This window comes from Nipponia nippon, unplaced genomic scaffold (assembly GCF_047370975.1).
Source record: "Nipponia nippon isolate SJK-2023a ecotype South Korea unplaced genomic scaffold, ASM4737097v1 scaffold_7, whole genome shotgun sequence".
NCBI lineage: Eukaryota > Metazoa > Chordata > Aves > Pelecaniformes > Threskiornithidae > Nipponia > Nipponia nippon.
In genome coordinates this window covers 1,500,334-1,517,860 of record NW_028262391.1, presented here as the reverse complement: position 1 = coordinate 1,517,860, position 17,527 = coordinate 1,500,334, and the positions used below count along the sequence as shown (strand labels likewise).

Sequence of the window (17,527 nt, the reverse complement as noted above, 5' to 3'; positions counted from 1 at the left end):
CCACTAGTTAAAGCGAGGATGTGCTGCAGTCTTAACAGAAGCTGTGTTTGGGGATGCAGAGTCTGAGTCAGGAGTGCTTAGCTGCTTCTCCAGTATTAGAAAGAAAGGTTTCCCTGGAGTCATATTGCAACATTAGCGATAAAAGACTTATGGTCCCATTTGTATTTCTTAAACAGGATACGAGCTGTTTGGGTTCATCAGCCACATGGGAACATCCACGATGAGTGGCCACTATGTTTGTCATCTCAAAAAAGAAGGAAGGTGAGTGGAATTGGGAGAGAGACACAAGGATGAGTGAACGTTTTCTTGGAAGCGTGCATCTGTACAGAGCAGGGTGCATAGTCATGGCAGACAAAACATGCATGTCATTACCATGTATACATTTCCCGCCAAAGAAATGAAGATTGTTACAGATTGTAGATGCAATGAGTCAGTTCTGATTCTGCTGAGGTCTATGCTGAAATGTACCATCGGCTCTCCTATGCTTGCTGTTCCAAATCTCTGTTTTGGGGCACCAGTTTTGTGTCTGGCTTTGTTTATCTGAGCTTCCCCCAACTTCCTTTCATTCCCCATCAATAGAAATGCATCAAACTATGGGCTGATACTAGTATGGGTAGTACTGCGGTGCTGATCTTGGCTGTGGTTTTGATATGCTCCTATTATTTGGCATTGGAAGTCCCTGATTTTCCTTCATTTGAACTGTAACTACACATTCTTCTGCACGTCCCTCTTCCTTTTCAGTTCCTGACTCTGCCAGTAAATCTGCTTCAGCTGTTTCTCTGATCTTTTGTTCTTGTTGCAATGCCTAATTTTAGATTTTAAGCTCTTTGAAGCTTGGGTCTGAGAAGCCCCTCATAAACTTGTGATGATTTTTAGACACATGGAATGTAATCAGTGTTGTTTTCATTTCATTTCAGATGGGTGATCTACAATGACCTTAGAGTCTGTGCCTCAGAACGACCTCCCAAAGACCTGGGCTACATTTATTTTTACCACAGGATACCAAGTTAGGCCTCAAATCTGTTACCTGGCCTTAAGAAGCCATACGCCTTTTTAACCTGCCCAAAAAAGTGTACAATGAAAAAGAAAAGCTAACACCAACAAAAGACCCCTAACCCTTGGACTGCCAAAAGGAAAGGAAACCATGGGATGTTTATAGTTTATTTAAAAACAGTCATTTAATGCCGCCTTAAGTGTTAGAGGGAAAATTTCTATTAGGTGATGTATAGTAAGTACGTTGTTTTAAGTTTATACACCTTAAAGGATACCTTAAGACCATGCAGATTACTGGTGGAGTTTGCAGCTAGTATGTGGAAAAAACAGAAGTTTCAGAGTTGAACAAAACCAGCGCGGTTCAGCCCAGATCCTGCCTGTTCTGCCCATGCCTCTGTTGAAGACAACGAAGAAATATTTGCATCTTTGGTAACTGGGAGCCAGTGTTTTCAACCGGAGTCCAGACCACTTAGAGAAATGATAATGCATACGAAGTTGGAGGGAGGGGGTGTGTGAGCATTCTTCAAAGCAGAATGTCTTACTTGAGAAATTATTTTCAGTACAGTGAGAAAAGTCAGCTAAAGTTGCATCTGTTGGAATTCAGGTTTATGGTATTTTGGTTTGCCGCCTTGATGCATAAGCCGAAGAAACTAATGGAGATGGAAGCAATCTCCTGTCAGTGCCCTGTACATTTTCTGCCAAAGAGAAATAGTAGATTTTATTTTTGCAGACATAGGTTTCTTCATCTTGTCTTAAATGTTTGTTTTGCAAGTTCTTCCAACAGATTCAGGATTACAGATGGCTAAAAGAAGCAGACTTTCTGACTATAAAATTAAATGCATACCCTCAGGAAAGGCAAGGCTATTATTTAATTTTTTTCTTATGAAGGAGGTGAAGAAGGGGTTAATGGCCCATTATATTTATTTCAGGGAAATTTGCATCTAGACCACTCACATTCCAGCTGAAATCAACTCCCTGACAAAGTACTCACAGTGCAATTCTGCTTTCTGCCAAAGATTGCTTAAATATTTAGTTCCATCCATGAGTGGGGGAAATTGCTTAGTAAAATTGCTGATTTATTGATTTGCCCCCCTCTCCTCCCTTAAAAAAAACAAAACAAAACAAACCCCTGAATGATAAACAAGAACAACAACAAAAACAAACAAACAAACAAACCCCGCTTTGAAACTATGTGTCAGCTTTCTGAAAACTTGCAAACACACCAATAATCTGATCTCTTCAACAGGCACCTTCTACAAGGGGGCTGTGTCTCTGGCAGGGATGAAGGGGGGTAGGTAGGGGCTGGCCTTTCCTGTCCTTTATTTTTGGGGTGTTATTTCAGTTTGTGTCACATACAAGAATATATAATGTGGGTTTTTAAATTGTATTTGAAAACACTAATTCAATACAATGGTGAGTGCAAAAATACAATGGTGAGTGCAAAACCTTTCACAATTCCAAAAGCCCCCGAAGGTTCGCAGTGTTGGCCACTGCTTAGAGACTGTTGCTGGAGTTGCCTCATATAATCTTACTGAGCCCTCAAAATAAATTGGAACAGTCAAAAAATAGAAAAAAATCCTCCTTACAGGGTGCAAGAGAGGCAGGGAGGTGTAATTACATTTTTCTCTGCAGTCAGTGCCTGCAAGTTTAATAGGAAAATTCAGGCAGCTACACACTATAGACGAGAACCCAAATTAAAAATCGAGTTTTGAGTAGGGCATTTTATTTTTTTCCAGCGTTTGGAGAAAAATAGTTCTCCCTCTGGTCATATAGCCTCATGCAGAGCCAAAAAAACACTGTTGATTTTTTTTTTTTAAATAGTTTTTGATCTTAAAAGATTATGAGATAAATTCTAGTGCAATAATTCTGTAGTGTGTAAATGGTGCCTAACTGCTGGGAAAGCTTCCTCAGTGCTCTTACTGACACAAAAGAACAGCGTCCTGGCACATTAGTGAGTGGCTCCTGGGAGATTCAGCTGCCTTGTAATTACTGAGCCACCAGTTCTGGACAAAATAAAAGCTGCCAGTAATTTTTTTCCTTCTTCCAGGTTTTGAGTATTTGTGTATTTCACCAGAAAATGCCAGACTTGAAAATGGGATCAGCAAATTTCGCAGTGATACATCTATTTAAAGTGAAAGAACAGTATACTTCTGTATATCTGTGGTTTTGAATGCCCAGTTATATTCCAAGGAAGTTCAACACAACAGCTTCCCTCTTGCCTCGTGAACTCAAAGGGCTATTTGTAAACAAACAAGATCTGCTGGCCACTACATTTTTATTTTGAAACCTCAGGTAAATAAAGAGTTGTTCCCATGTTCATTGTTAAACTGGAAACGTGGCTGGTCTCGTAGGACTGAGGATGGAGCTTGGACTCTTGCAGACCATTTGTCTGGTACATCCTAAAACTGGAATGGCTGTGGGACTGGCTGCTGTCAGTGAGTCGGAGGCACACTGGGAAAGCTGGCAGGTGATAAACTGGAAACGGTAAATGGAAGGGGAGAGCCACTGGCTGGCTGCGATAGGTGAGCCGTACAGCTCGGCTTCTGAAAGGCTTGTCAGTTCCTCGCCCTCGCGTACTGCCTGCCGAAGCTGCCGCGCGGGTCAGGAGCGCAGGCGGCAGTTCAGGGGAAAGGCTTACGGATCTTCTAAAATTTAGTACTTGAAAATATGTTAGAGTTCTTCAGCTGTTTGAGGAATTACCACCTCCCAAAGTAGTGGCTTCCCTCCTTTTTCAAATGGCCAGTGAAGTCATCTCACTTTCGCGATGGGATGTGTGTGAAGAACATCATGAATCTGGAGGAGCAGGGTGTAAACTCCTGACTCTTCAGTCTAATGTGGGGGAGAGGAGTTTGGGTTTTTTGGTGTTTGTTCTTTTTTTTTTTTTTTTTGCTTGGTTGGTTTTTTTAACCTTCAGCATGCAGAAGCCGCAATCAGACGGACTGAATAGGTGACTTAATTTAGCAGGCTTTGCCTGCTAGATTTTGTATGCACTTAATTCTGCCGGGCCAGGCCTCGGTGCGTGACCTGGGCAGTGGCTGGTGGGGAAACTCCGTGTGGCCGGGTACCGACACAGCTGTCGGGGTTAGGTGTGCTGAGAGCCTCTTGACAAAAACGGGGGAGGAAGAAAAATCACTGAGCTGTTTGTGACAATCTCACCTGAGAATTATGGCAAGCCAGGCAGCAAATAATGCTCTTATTTCTCGCACTGATTTTTACTTTTTCATATGATACGTTTAGGTTAGGGGAGTAGAAGGAAGAAAAACTCAAGATCTTTTCCTTGTTTTCCGTTTCCCCTCTCATTCCTAGCAGCATGCTGGATCCAGTAGACCCTTCATTCTGAGTCACAATCTCCAGGCTCCAAAACACATGTAGACACAAACTCCTATTTAATCTTCCTAGCTAAAATATAATTAGGATAAAAAATTAATTTATTCAAAGCTATGGTTTAAAAACAAGCCTAGATGTTTCTGGGCTACTATCACGTGTAGTTCTGCTGGGTTCAGTGGTATTACTTCTGACTTTGGTGTAACTGAAAGCAGCGTCAGCCCATTTTCTTTGAGTCAGGCAGCCTCCCCTGGGTCGTAGCGCACGTTCTGAGTACGGATGCGACCAGAGCTCGTGAGATTGCTTTAGAAGCATCTCCAATTCATTCCTTTTGTTCTCCATCCTGGCAGCAGCCATTTTTATCTTCTGTGCTGTTTTCATGCATTGAAAGACTATGCAAAATATGTAACTGGATATAACTTTTTATTCTTTTCCCATTGCCCTTCCTACCTTAATGGCTGAGATCAGTTTCTGATTTCTGTTCACTCTTCGGTGGTTTTACTGTTGTATCCTGGAAGCGTCTGTACTGGTTTTACTTCGCACCATTCGGGGTTGTTTGCTTGGAGCACTGTTAACATTTTGGAGAGTATTTGTCTGAGATGAGAAAGGTTGTGAAGGACATTGTTGCACCTGTTTTAAATTAAAAAGAAATATTCTCACATCTTTTGACTGTGTGGATTCTTGCTTCTTTCTTTCCTGTCTGAACGGAAGAGGAATAGACTGAGTATGTTTTGATGCTCCCTCCTTTCTTACTCTTTGTGGTCATGTTTGGTGTTTTACTTAAAAAAACCTGCATAGGGAACAGAGAGGTTTGTGAGAGTCTTGATTTCTTGTGACTTGTGGCACTTTTATGGATGGAAAGAAAATAAAATCAAAATCCTCAAGCCCTGAGTTGATATAAAACACTGCAAAAATAGAAAATGAGATTTAAACTAAGATTAGTTTTTTGGTTTTAACTTTTAAGCCAGTTGATGTTCTTTGAACACAAGAGTTTGCAATGTTCATGTGGAAAAGTGTTGTCGTTTCACCCCCAAATTCCTGCTGTTCAATCATTGTTTTATCTTGGTCTGTAACTCCTCATACTCATTTAGAAATGCGACTTGCTGTTCAGTAAAGGAGAAGTCCTTTTTCCTCACGTGTAGGGGCTTTACGTAGCAGTGTGACCACTGGGACTCCTTGGTAGATGCAAGAATAGCCCAGAAACGACGACTGAGGGATGGCAACCCTTTCATCCTTGTATAGCATCCTGGGACCAGGCACTGGTGGAGAGGTAAGAGGTGAACCTACCGGGCTACGAGGGAGATTTCCTGACATGGAAGTAGAGGCCGTGCAAAGTGTTGAATGATAAGAAAGGTGAAGACAGTTCAGCCCCTGAAGTCCAAATTCAATGATCTGTTTCAGTGTCTTTTCTATCACAGATGTCCTTTGTGACCGCGGCAAGTCACGCCATGCTGTGTTTACACTGCTTGTAGCAACTGGAAGAGGTGGGAGAACGTGGCTCCTTGTGCAAGCTCAAGGGCCCTGTTCAGACTTCACGCAGGAATTCCTTGTACAGGATTCGTGCCCGCTAGCTTTCGCAGACTGCCCGTGGAAGGCAGGACTGGGTAACTGACAAGTGAACACCCGCCGGCCCCTGCTCCCCCCGCTGAAGGGGGAGTAACACCCCGCTGTCCCATGGGTGTGCTCCGGGATAGCAGGAGTAGGGGAGGCACCGGCAGCTGTGGTGAGAGATGAGGGCCATAAAAACATTGAAGACAGGTAGTGCATGGCTGACAGCTGGTGTGGAGCAGGTGATTGCGTTTTCAGAGTTCTTTACCAGTATCCTTCCCAGTGATTCCTTTTGAGCAGTTTTATACGTAGGGTTTGGCACTAATGCTCTTCTCCCAACCGCTCTCTTTGTGTGGCTCCAGGACTGCAGTGCTGTGTCCCTGGTCCCTGTCCGCTACAGAGCACGTAACTAACGGGCATTCCTGCTGCTGTCTGTTGGTGCATTTGAGCAGCAAGAACTAAACTAACCTTAACATCTCCTGGCAAAACGTGCCAGTGGCAAGAGCACGTGTTACTTGCATCCGAAGGGTTAGTGTGTTTTTAGTGTCTGTTCCCTTTTCTTCTTTAGTACAAAAAACATTTAGTAGAAAAACAAGCATTCTTCTTTAGTATGGTTAAAGCCACAGGCAGCAGTTGGCTTTTCTGACAGCTTTCCTTCTACAGGCAAGCTGTGGCTGTATCCTCTGGGTTGGGTTCGGAGCAGCCCCCGTGTCCCTTGAGCGTCAGCCTCCCGGTCGGTGCCCGCGGTGCCCTGCTGTGTCGGTAGCCCTCCACAGCTGTGACGGTCGCAGCGCCCGCGCTGGCTGCCATCCCTTCTGTCCGCAGCGGGGCACGGGGGTTCCATGGCCCCCTCGCCTCCGTGCTCGTGTCAGCGTCCCGTGGCAAAAGTAGGAAGTGATGTCATTTCTGCTCTGTCAGCTCTTCACCTCACGCCATGAAAGCCAAAACTGGAAAAGACCGCCAGCCAGCTCCCACTGCGGTCTACGGGAAGTCGCTTGAATAACGGTTTCACTCACTGACGGTTGGCTTTGTTTTTTCAGAAAGATCGTGTTCTAATATTATTACTTCTGTTTTAATTTTGAGGTGTGCAGTTGCATGATCTTCAGGAAAAATTCTGATCTACTTTTTTCCCCTCTTTCTTCATACGGAGTGTATGCGCAAAATCCTTTGGGCCAGACCTCAGCTAGTATAAATTCCAGCTGTAAGTGTAACTGATCAACAGGTTGAGATAAAAATAAATTACAAAAATAACTCTACCTCAGAGTAACGACGAATTTATGGAAAATGTTTGGTAATGAAAAAAGCCTCTTCTGGGCTTAATTTTTAAGCCGAGAAGCACGTTCACATCGTAAACAACAGGATAGAAGACCTCATTAAAAAAATCCTTTATTTTACTTGGAGGAGGAGGACCCTCCTTTCAGTTCAAGTAATTATAGTCAAGACCATTTTGAAATTGAAAAGAGATTTTGAAATATTTGAAGCCACAGACAAAGTTTATTTTTAAAACATATTTAAAAATTGCACAGTTATAAATACAGGTAAATAAATACAATTTAATATGTGGAAAAGAACCCAAGGAAGGCATGCTTCCATTACAGTACAAAAATACTACATTAAATGTGGTGCTCTGCAAATAGTAATCTATGACCTTAATAAATTTAACACATCCAGTATGCACATCCTTCGTTTTTGAGGAAATAGATTGTTTTAAAGAGCAGTGCAAGGAAACATCCAATTAAAGCATCAGTAAACTACACGTCTGTGTTTAATATTATACACAGCTGATAATGCACTAAGTATACAGAGGCCAAGTTACCTGTAGTCAGAAACTCATCTTTTACTCCGTGTGTAGTTACAGACTCAGATTCTCAGTCTGGGCCAGCCTGAACCTTTGTGACGGAATGTAAACCTTCGGGCGCAGGGCTGAACTCCCGCCTCGCTGCTGAGCCTCGCGCCTACGCTCGGCCATCACCACCAGAAGTGAAGTGAGCACGTAAGTCCTCGCAGCAGCAGGGCTCTTCAGACGGCCCAGGCAAAAGTATCTGCCAGCCCTGTGGTCTCCTCTTCCTTGTATGTTGGCTTAAAAATAAAGCCAAAAAACTGATGCAAGATTGCAAAGGTTTTCAAACAGTTCACAGCATATAGAAGAAGCCGCACCGAATGCCTCTCAAAACTATATTGTTTTATTTTGCTCTAGATACGTTATACTCTGATATATAAAATATATTTATAAATGTTTTGATTTTTCTGAATTTACAATAGATTACTGATATTAAAAAGGCTACTTAAATTAAAGTTTTAGCCAATGTCGGTGGCATTCTGTAAATGTGGAAGGGGAAAAAAGATCAAAGCACATTAAGTCTCAACCATGCAAACTTGCTCAACGGGCTGTCACCTCTGCGAGCGTTTGTGAAGTCACACGTTATTTTAGGAAACTTGCGATTCCTGCTCTCGCTTTCCCATGCCTGATACCTGTCGCTCTGGGGGCTGAGGCTCTGAAGCTTTCTCTGGATTCTGTGACGTCCTGGTTTGTCGTTTTCCCTAGGCTTGTTCAAAGTGTCAGTGATCCCTTCGTGCATGGCACTCCTTTTCTCTGATTTATTTCACCAGTCCAAAACCAGTAGAACTATAATGAAGGAATCTGATTTCTAGCCTAGATGAGGTTTGAGTAGTAGGTAATAGGTAATACTGGATTGCGTACCCACTGTTTTTTTTTTTTTTCCACAAGGTGCAGTGCATTTTGCTTATCACTTTTATCTGTGAATACTCAGTATTTTATAAACATTTATTACATAAATTCACTGTACAGACTGCTAAGCTGACAACACTGGGGGCCAGAAATCTCAGTTTTTCAACTGTGCAGGTTATTCATGCGAAGTAACTAATATGTCTCATTTTGCAGATGCACGTTTAGGCAAGAGAGATCTACGACCAATTTGTGTTTCGCTCCAGTTCTCCCTGGCTCCAGCAGGCAATGGCTTAGGCCTCAGGCTTTGCCTCTGGGGCCGCCAGTAATGTTATCAGTTATTACTTCTGTCGTGGTGGCTTTTGTGCTACGGAGGCCCGTGCTCTCTGGGTGTTCGTAGCATCACCTGGCTGATCTGTTGGGGTCCCCAGGCTCCTCCTTTTCGTCTGACAGGCCCAAGTTTTCTACATTGGCTCATTAGCTCTTCATGCTTAACGATGTTCTGAGCTTTCAGCCGAGTTAAGTGTCTGCAGCTGAAATCAGTGGATGCAGCAGATACTTGGACCCTGTCAAGTTTTACATCTACATATTTCAAACAGGACAGTCGGACGGTGAGCTGCCTTCAGAGCCAGTGGGCAAGGCTGAAAAGCCTGGCCTGGTAAGTGGAGACAGAGACAATACTTGTTTCACTGGGCCTGGGAATCTTTCTCTGGTTTGGTGCTGTCTGCTTGAGACTAGAGAAGCAAATGTGAGAATCCAAACACCCAGCTTCACTGTGCAAGCTGCGCACATTTAGCTTTTTAATTCTTAAGAGGATACTAAAACATGTCTGGAAAAGCTGTTACTACAGATGTCTGTCATTAATTAAACCCTTGAAGCAAACATGAGATCCACAACACACAGTGATTTCTAAGGAGGGGATTTAACAGGGGCTCTGCGTTTGGTCTAACCCGTTCCAAATAACGTGAACAACTCTGTTTTGAGTTTGGCAGCTGCAAAGTACTTTTAAAATATCCCATAGAAGATACCAGTCAATAGTTTAAAAATACCCTATGGGTGGGCTTCTGCATGCATTGTGTAAACATCTCCTCAAGTGGCATTGCTGCATGCTCTGTGTTGTAGTTCAGCGTGGTTAGCTGGTAACGGAGTGGCATGCAGTATTGTCATGTGAGGTTGCGTCACTTGAACCTCCCCCTCAGTATTTTTACAAGTCTGTGATTTATCAGATCATAAGAAAATACCATTAGATACAGATATGTGTATGTGTGTACCTGAAGATCGAATCGGTTCTTCAAACTGATATAAACCTGTCTATTGCAACAAGGTTTCTCGAGTCATTGCAGTTTAAAGAGACCAGCAAGAAACGAGCCTGTTGCTTTCATGGCAAAGCCTCGCTCTGTAGATACTCACTTTGGTTTCAGTGCCGGCTCGGCATGTGCAGCGGCATCGGAGGCCAGCCCCCGTCCGGCAGCTGAATACGTGCACAGGAGCTGATCCTGCAAAGTGCCGAGCACTCCTGTGAAGCCTACAGACTTCAGTGCTCAGCACCTTGGTGGATCAGACTTACACGTCATACACGTCCCTAAGCTTTGCAGAGGGACAGTCACAAGCTGGGGTTAGGAAAGCATTTTTTAATTGCGTGAAATGTAAAAGAAAAGAAAGACTGAAAAACTTGGAATCAATTACCCGGCAGTGATAAATCACCTCTGGAGAAAGAGGGGAGTGACAAGAAGGGGAAACAGGGGTGGGAGATGATGCTAAACCATTGCAGCGCTCTAATCTGGCACCACCCCATAGATGCTGGGCAGTCGTAACCCTGGAATGTCCGACTCTCTCCTCTGCTGAAATGGCTAGTCCCTCTGTAAAACTGCGTCGTTCCTTAGCCCTGAGCGACCTTGTGTTCGGGTGTTACCTTCCAATTTAGGGAGGTGGTGACCTCAGCACGCAGTCTGTGGGACAGCGGCCCCCCGCGCTCAGGTAGTGCCATCCCGTGCCATGGCTGTTACTGGCCCATCTTCCTTCCTTGCACACCCGGGCAAGTCAGGCTGACAGGAGGCTTTGATTTGGTCGAGCTCCCCGGGAGCACCAGGAACAGGACCCAGATTTCGTGTCTCTCACTCCCAGGCTCAATCTGCTACCGTTCGGCAGCCGCCTTGTTTATCCTGCCTCCCGCTTGGTTAGAAGTACGCGCAGACGCGTTTCCTCTTCAGGGTGTTAACGTGCTGCAGCCTCCTCGCGTGTTTCCTCTGGCTGATTCAGGCAAATACGCGTGCTTGCCACTGACTGGTTAAGAAATGCCGTGAGGAGGTCAGATCACAGCTGTATCTAATCCTGTCTTCTGCACTGACGGAGCTCCGCAGTGGGGGCTGAAGGGGGACGATAAAGCCCAGGATCTTGAAGAAGTCCCCACAAGTAACAAGAGCTGCCGAGCCCGAGCTGTTAGGAGCGAGGTGAGCTCGGTCACCGGCCGCTCTCCCGCACAGAGCAGGCCAGAACTGGCGTCTCGTGTGAGAGATGTGCCGCCGGCCCCTGTAAGCCCGCCTGCTTTAGTCGTTTCCTCGCGCGGGTCTCGGTCGGTGGTATGTGGTGCACTGGCCATAGGCTATCTAAAACAGTAGAGAACAGGCGGGATAATCTCCGATAGCGTGCACAATCTCTTTAGGTAGGCTTTGTAGCCTGCATCCCGTACAGCAGAACCGCAGTGCTTGTGATGATGTCCTTCGAAAGGTATAAAAATAAAGCTCCTGAACAGCTAATTCCCCTGGATAAGCGCTGATTATCCTACACCGCAGCACAGAGGATATTCTAGAAGAACTTGTGTAGTGACAGGGCATCGAGCAAAATCTAAGCACATATGCCTTTGCTTTACAGCCTCTTCTCAAAGCTGCCTCCCTTCTCTTTTATCGCTTTCCAGATTCAATTGCACTGCACCTTCTGCTCTGCCTTATCAATAAAGAGCTCCCATCACACATCGCTGTCAAAGCAAAAGAGCAAACTGTTGTCAGCAGATATGCACACAGCAGCCCACTGAGCTACAAGGACGTTCCCAGTCAGTCCCTGATAACCAGTCCTTAGAGAAAGTTGCAGGAATTGGTTATGAAACGCTTGATAGATAAATAGGAATATATATGGAAACAATGAATCAATAAAGCACTATTAAAAAAAAAAATCCTGTAGCTGTTTCAGCATCTCTGTTCTGTGGGAGAGAGTGAGGGGTAAGCCTTTTATTTTTTAATGAGAATTGATTATTTTTTATTTAAGAAACTATAGTTGGTGATTAGATGCAGTGATTACACTGTCTTACATGGAATTTTCCTTTAAGTGGTTGCTCAAAATAACAGACAGCTGCAAGAAGCTTTAGGTTTGTACTGGTGAAACTGTCCGGTTCCCACAGCGCTGCTTTCCCTGTGATCTGTGCACTTGGATTTTTTTTCTTCATCCAGCTGATCGAGCTGGATTTTTCTTTTAATGCTGTTTATAGGAAACGTGCTATTTGTCCCACTTTAACACATGCCAGTAGCTACCCTGCACATTGAATTCCTGACCACAGATCAACGCAGTAGCCACCTAATTACACTTTTTATCTCTCACTATTTAGGAAACACACTAAAAATATCCGCAACTGAAAATTACCTCCTTAAAAATTTCTATTCCTGTCCTTTATTGACACATTCACCTTGAGCTAAACGTGTTCGACCGCAGCTGGATCAATCCGTTCATCATGTGGCGGTGTACTGCCCCAGTGCAGCTCCCCACCCAGCCCGTCCGGGAAGGTCCAGATGGTGTGTACGTATATACATCTTTAAGCAGCTACGAACACTGATGTTATCTAGGGATTTAGTCTGCTATCACGGAGGTCACTGAGACTTTTGCTACTGCTTGCCGTAACAGCAGGATCAAATTTTAGTCTCAATCCTACGAGCATTATGTAGACCCCTTTTTTCAGGGAGAATTGTCCCGTGAGCATGGTCTGTAGGCATTAACTCCTATGAAGGCTTTTCTTTATTTGCAATAAAGATCTGTGGCTTATTATGTTCTGAAATGACACAATTCACATACAACATGTATGTGCATGCACATGCATGTATGTGTGTCGTACCTGATGGATGCATAATAGAACAATCTTTCTAATAGATATTGCAGTTTATACTGTATTTGCGTTTTTTAAACATAAGACTATTGAAAACCCTCTCATCACATTTCAGGAAATATTTGGTCCTTTATGCCAACAAGGCTATCCTGTACATTCCGTTGTTAGTAACTAAAATAAAAGCATAGCGCTATTTTACAAAAAGAAAGATTAAAGTGCATAAGTACATAGATAGGTGCAGACCCTGCTATGAGCTCCTCTGAAGCAGACATACGCTGTCCAAGATCAGGGATGGCTGGTTTAAACAGCAACGGTCCTAGTGCAAGTTACCACTTCGGCCGGCAACGCTTGGCCTTCCCGTACGTGCGTGGCCTAATCCCATAGACCTCCATGGCCAGTATTCCTCTTCCCGCTGCCCGTGGTTTACAGTTCGATGGGCCTGCAGAATTGGGCCCAAGTTAATCAAGGTACCTTTGGACGCAAAACTGTCCTTGACTGCCAACTAAGAAGTATATTCAAAACGAAAGACATCCATTTTACATGCATCTATTTTCAGAGCTATGTTAAAAATGGACCTTGAGAAGACTTTTCAACAAAGAAACCGAGGGACAGGGAATCCGCGTTGTAGGGCAAAGTGATGTCGGCATAGCGCGATGAGCTACTAAGCAGGTTCCTTGGATGCATTGCTTGCCATTCTAGTGTGCGATAACGACTATCTAGGTTTGTTCTTGATATATTTTTCTTTGTATAGCTGTGTATATAGAGAGAGAGATAGCTTGCATGGGATGAAGATTCTTCAGAAATGGCTATTTCGTCTAGTTCAGGGCTTTGTCAGATTAGCGGCAGCTCATTTCAATCCTTTGAGTTTGAATTTATTTACAATATTTTGTGCTTTTGAACTTTTCCTTTTTGAATAATGTCCGAGAGAATTCCCCTACGGATCTACAGCCATGATCTTTTGGAAAATGTCGTCATTTTGAGATGAGTAATAAAAGAGTTCTCTGTTTCCTAATACGATTCAATCAATTTGTGAATGCTTTTTATTACGGCTCTAGATTAAAAGCTCTTAACAGAATGTCTAGATCACCCACGTTGGCAGCTTGAAACAGTTCTGGCTGGTCCATCATAGACAGAGCAATTCGAAGCGCTGCCCAAATATTGCCTGACAGAGCAGGGTGGGGAACCTGTTGTTGATTCCTGCTCTTTCTTTGCAAACTGAGAGCAGTGAGAAAATTGCTGACAGCCTCTCTGTAGGGAAGAAGAAAAAAGAAACAAGCCATATAATTTGCTTAACAACTAGAGTAAAACTTTCTCAAGTTCTGTGCTAGACTCAAGTATATTATTTTACAATGCAGTTCATCAGTCTCTTTGTATTATTCTTGCTTGATTTTCTTTAAACAAGTGGATGTGGCTTGTAGTAATGCAGAGCTCGGTCTAGTCATACATCTGGGGATATCGTCTTCATTGCTGTGCAGCTCCCCTTCCTCCTAACTGTCTTAAGCTGGCCGTTGGGACCCTGGAATGTCACCCTTGATTCCTGAAGGATGTACTGCAAGGGGTTTTGCCGGCATTAGCTACTGGAAGCAGTTTAACTGAAGTTTCCCTTCTAAAGGCAGGCTCTTGTATTTTCTTTTAGAAAAGCTCTTAAGCACAGGACTAAGTTTGAGTGTGAGAACAATCCCACTGATTATAAGAAGAGTACTTGCACTTAGAGCTAAAAAAATGCTTAAGCAGCTTGCTGAAATGAGGGATTTATTTTCTTTTGATAGAAATTGAGTAGTTCTGTGATGCAGAATTTGTGGATATAAGAAAAGTATCGTTGCTTTGTTAGTACTTTGTAAAAAATAATTAGAAAATTTTGCAATAGCTGAGATTATGTAGCTATATTCTGACTTTTTTTCTTAGATAGGTCCAGCTAGAAGATCAACTTTCACTTGGTAGTTATGATCCCTGACTTTCTCACTTACACGTTTCTGTAACTTACCTGTATGCCCCTAGGTTTATGCAGCTTATCCCTAAATTGTATCTGGACCTAATGAAGCCAGGTTGTATTTCTAAAGCACGTGTGTAGGCCTCAACAGCTTCTTCGCTTCGATCCCCATTTGCCAAAGTTGCTCCAAGGCGGTTCCATAATGTATAGTCCTGGTGAGAAAATGAGTTTTCTACTGTAGGTGTCAAAAAGGCACATAATAGCTCATTTTTGCTTGCAAAGCAAGGAGGACTGCAGAAAATAACAGTATCATATCTTCTCTTAATTGACATGGCATGTGAGGTTCTGAGTCATGATTAGGGGCAACTTGATATAACTAGTACAATTAATCAGCACACAGCTAGATATTGGACATGTATAAATCTGCTTCTAAATGGGGCTGTCTTGTAATTAACATTTCTATTCCAGGTGTTAAAATTTTAATGGCTGAAGTGACATCTCATTAATATTAGCCTGATCAAGAGGGGAGAAAGAAAATGGCCTGTAAAGCTAAATTCTTAAACATGTAAAAGCATAAAACGTACCTCTGGCCGAACAGTTAAAGCGGCACTAAATGCATCTATTGCTCTGTTAAATTCTCCATTCAGGTGGAAAAGAACTCCAAGTCCCGTCTGCAAGTCAGGGTCTATCATATCACCATTCTGGTGAGCAGCCTCCAGGTACAAATCCTTCACTTCTTCAAGTAATGAGCTAGACAAGGGTGAAAAATAACTTAAAGCTCCATCTTACAGTTCTTTACAAATATTGCAATATTGATTGCACAGCCAGAAATTAAAATCCTTGTAGTGGATGTATCAAAAGTGATATACTCCTAAAATTTGAAAATAAGCTGCTTCAGCTTCATCGTGGCAAAGATTTACTTCCGGGTGCTGTTGTAAACTCATGTCTAGAATAAAAATGTTCACCTAAATAATGAAGTTCACCTATATAATGAAGAGAACAAGGCTTACGAGGAGCGGCTGGGGGAGCTGGGGGTGCTCAGCCTGGAGAAGAGGAGGCTGAGGGGAGCCCTCATCGCTCTCTGCAACTGCCTGAAAGGAGGCTGGAGCCGGGGGGGTCGGTCTCTGCTCCCCAGGAACAAGCGATGGGACGAGAGGGAACGGCCTCAAGCTGCGCCAGGGCAGGGTTAGGTTGGATGTTAGGGAAAACTTCTTCCCGGAAAGGGCTGTCAGGCCCTGGCCCAGGCTGCCCGGGGCAGGGGCTGAGTCCCCATCCCTGGGGGTGTTTAAAAGCCGTGTGGATGTGGTGTTTGGGGACATGGGTCAGTGGTGGCCTTGGCAGCGCTGGGTTAACGGTTGGGCTCTATGGTCTTAAAGGGCTTTTCCAACCTAAACCATTCTGTGATTCTATGAAGTCAAAGTGCAGCTATGAACCCAAGTGAAATAACATGAAGGCCTATTAAAACTATTACAATGGGATGAGTTTCTCAGACGTAAAGGAGTTCTTTATGGGCGAAAGTAGTAGTCGTTCTTAAGAGGAAGAGATCAAGTGACTAGCCAAGACCCCTGAGGAAAGATGCCAAAACTTAAGACTTCTGTACCCACTGTAGGCTTCATGAAACCTTTGCACTGACAACACCAGATGTGAGTGGGATGAGGCCGGAGTAACACACTTAGCAATTACGCAGAACTTGCGTATTTTATTTTTGCTTATACTAAATTATCTTGTCAACCCAGGGATTGTTAGTGATAAGGGTAAAACATAAAGCCTGTCTTCAAAACGACAAGCAGTGAGATAGCCCTAGTGTTTTAGTTCTATAAATCGTGGTTATGCCTCTAATGACTTTATCATGCATCTCGCAATTCAGAGATACTTATTTATTGAGCTCATGAAATCATGACGAAGGGCTGCCGACTCATGAATTTTGTTGTTGTTTAAAATGGCTGCCAGCTCCCATTACAGTATGCAAGGCTGAAGTCAGATAAAATGACTACGCTGCCTCTTTGGTTAGAACCAGAATGGCTTTTAAACAAGCAGATGCTGCCTCCCAATATTTTCAGTGAGCTGAAGCCACGTCCCACTGCAAAATGGCTATCATTGCTGGATTCTAGTGGCCTGATTGGGACACGGGAAATATGATGAACAGTAGGAAGAACGCACACATGTAGAGCAGGATACAGGCCTGGTATGGATTTGGAAGCAGCTGAAGAATGAGGATGCTGATGTGGGAATACAGAGACAGCAGACAAGGTCAGAGGAAAGTGATGGGAGTTGAGGGGAAGTGTCTCTTTTTAGCTGGTTTGTTTGGTTTTTTAATTTCCAGGGATGGCAAAAGATATAGCCTTCGGTCGCTAAACCAAATGTCCCGTGTTGGCTTCCCACTCCTGCCACTAGAGACAGCGAGTCTTCCATCGTAGGGAACAGGCTGGACTTCTACAGAGTAAGGGGGCACAGCAGGCACCGTCATTTCTAGTGATGTTGTTAAAACTTCCACCATCAGGATTTACACTGCATTTACCTTTCATCTGATGTCTTAGATGTTCTCCTGGTAAGTGCTGGGGACCCTTTTTTGCTTTTCACTATATACTTGTATTTTGGATTTTGCTTTATCCAGTTTCTTAGAGCTTGATAGGCTTCTTGTTGATGGCCAGTGTTAGTATAGCTTACAGCCAGGGCCATCAGAGCTTTTAGGTTGTTTGGCTGTAGTTCCAAGCACCTAGGCAGAAAATAAAAATATATTGAGGGTTTGTTTTTTTTTAGCCAAACACAATTCTTGAATTCTTCCAAAATAATCTGTGTAACAAAAGTCACTCACACAAGTAAGATCTACCCAATAATACTTTTAAAGAAGGGACTTTGTCTTATTTGTCTGTGATAAGTGCATTATGCATATGTCTACACAGACACATGCATGCACGTTGCATACACACATAGGTACATAAACGTATGCGTACAA

At 43.5% G+C, this 17,527-nt stretch overlaps 2 protein-coding genes across 6 annotated transcripts in view; one reads left to right on the top strand and one right to left on the bottom strand.

Moving 5' to 3' along the window:
• USP13 (ubiquitin specific peptidase 13) overlaps positions 1 to 4,983 on the top strand; it is a 57,449-nt gene extending 52,466 nt beyond the window's left edge. The window contains exons 20-21 of the mRNA XM_087740354.1: positions 177 to 261; positions 918 to 4,983. Of these exons, the coding sequence (XP_087596480.1) occupies positions 177 to 261; positions 918 to 1,011 (179 nt within the window). The 3' untranslated portion in view covers positions 1,012 to 4,983. The remainder of the gene's footprint in view (positions 1 to 176; positions 262 to 917) is intronic.
• A 2,252-nt stretch (positions 4,984 to 7,235) lies between these two features.
• PEX5L (peroxisomal biogenesis factor 5 like) overlaps positions 7,236 to 17,527 on the bottom strand; it is a 119,596-nt gene continuing 109,304 nt past the window's right edge. For 4 of the 5 annotated variants that reach the window (XM_087739586.1, XM_087739587.1, XM_087739588.1 and 1 more), the window contains 4 exons: positions 17,090 to 17,287; positions 15,156 to 15,321; positions 14,626 to 14,783; positions 7,236 to 13,889 (listed from right to left, as the gene is read on the bottom strand). In XM_087739586.1, the coding sequence (XP_087595712.1) occupies positions 13,685 to 13,889; positions 14,626 to 14,783; positions 15,156 to 15,321; positions 17,090 to 17,287 (727 nt within the window). In that variant the 3' untranslated portion in view covers positions 7,236 to 13,684. The remainder of the gene's footprint in view (positions 13,890 to 14,625; positions 14,784 to 15,155; positions 15,322 to 17,089; positions 17,288 to 17,527) is intronic. The other variant, XM_087739590.1, reaches the window with a different exon arrangement.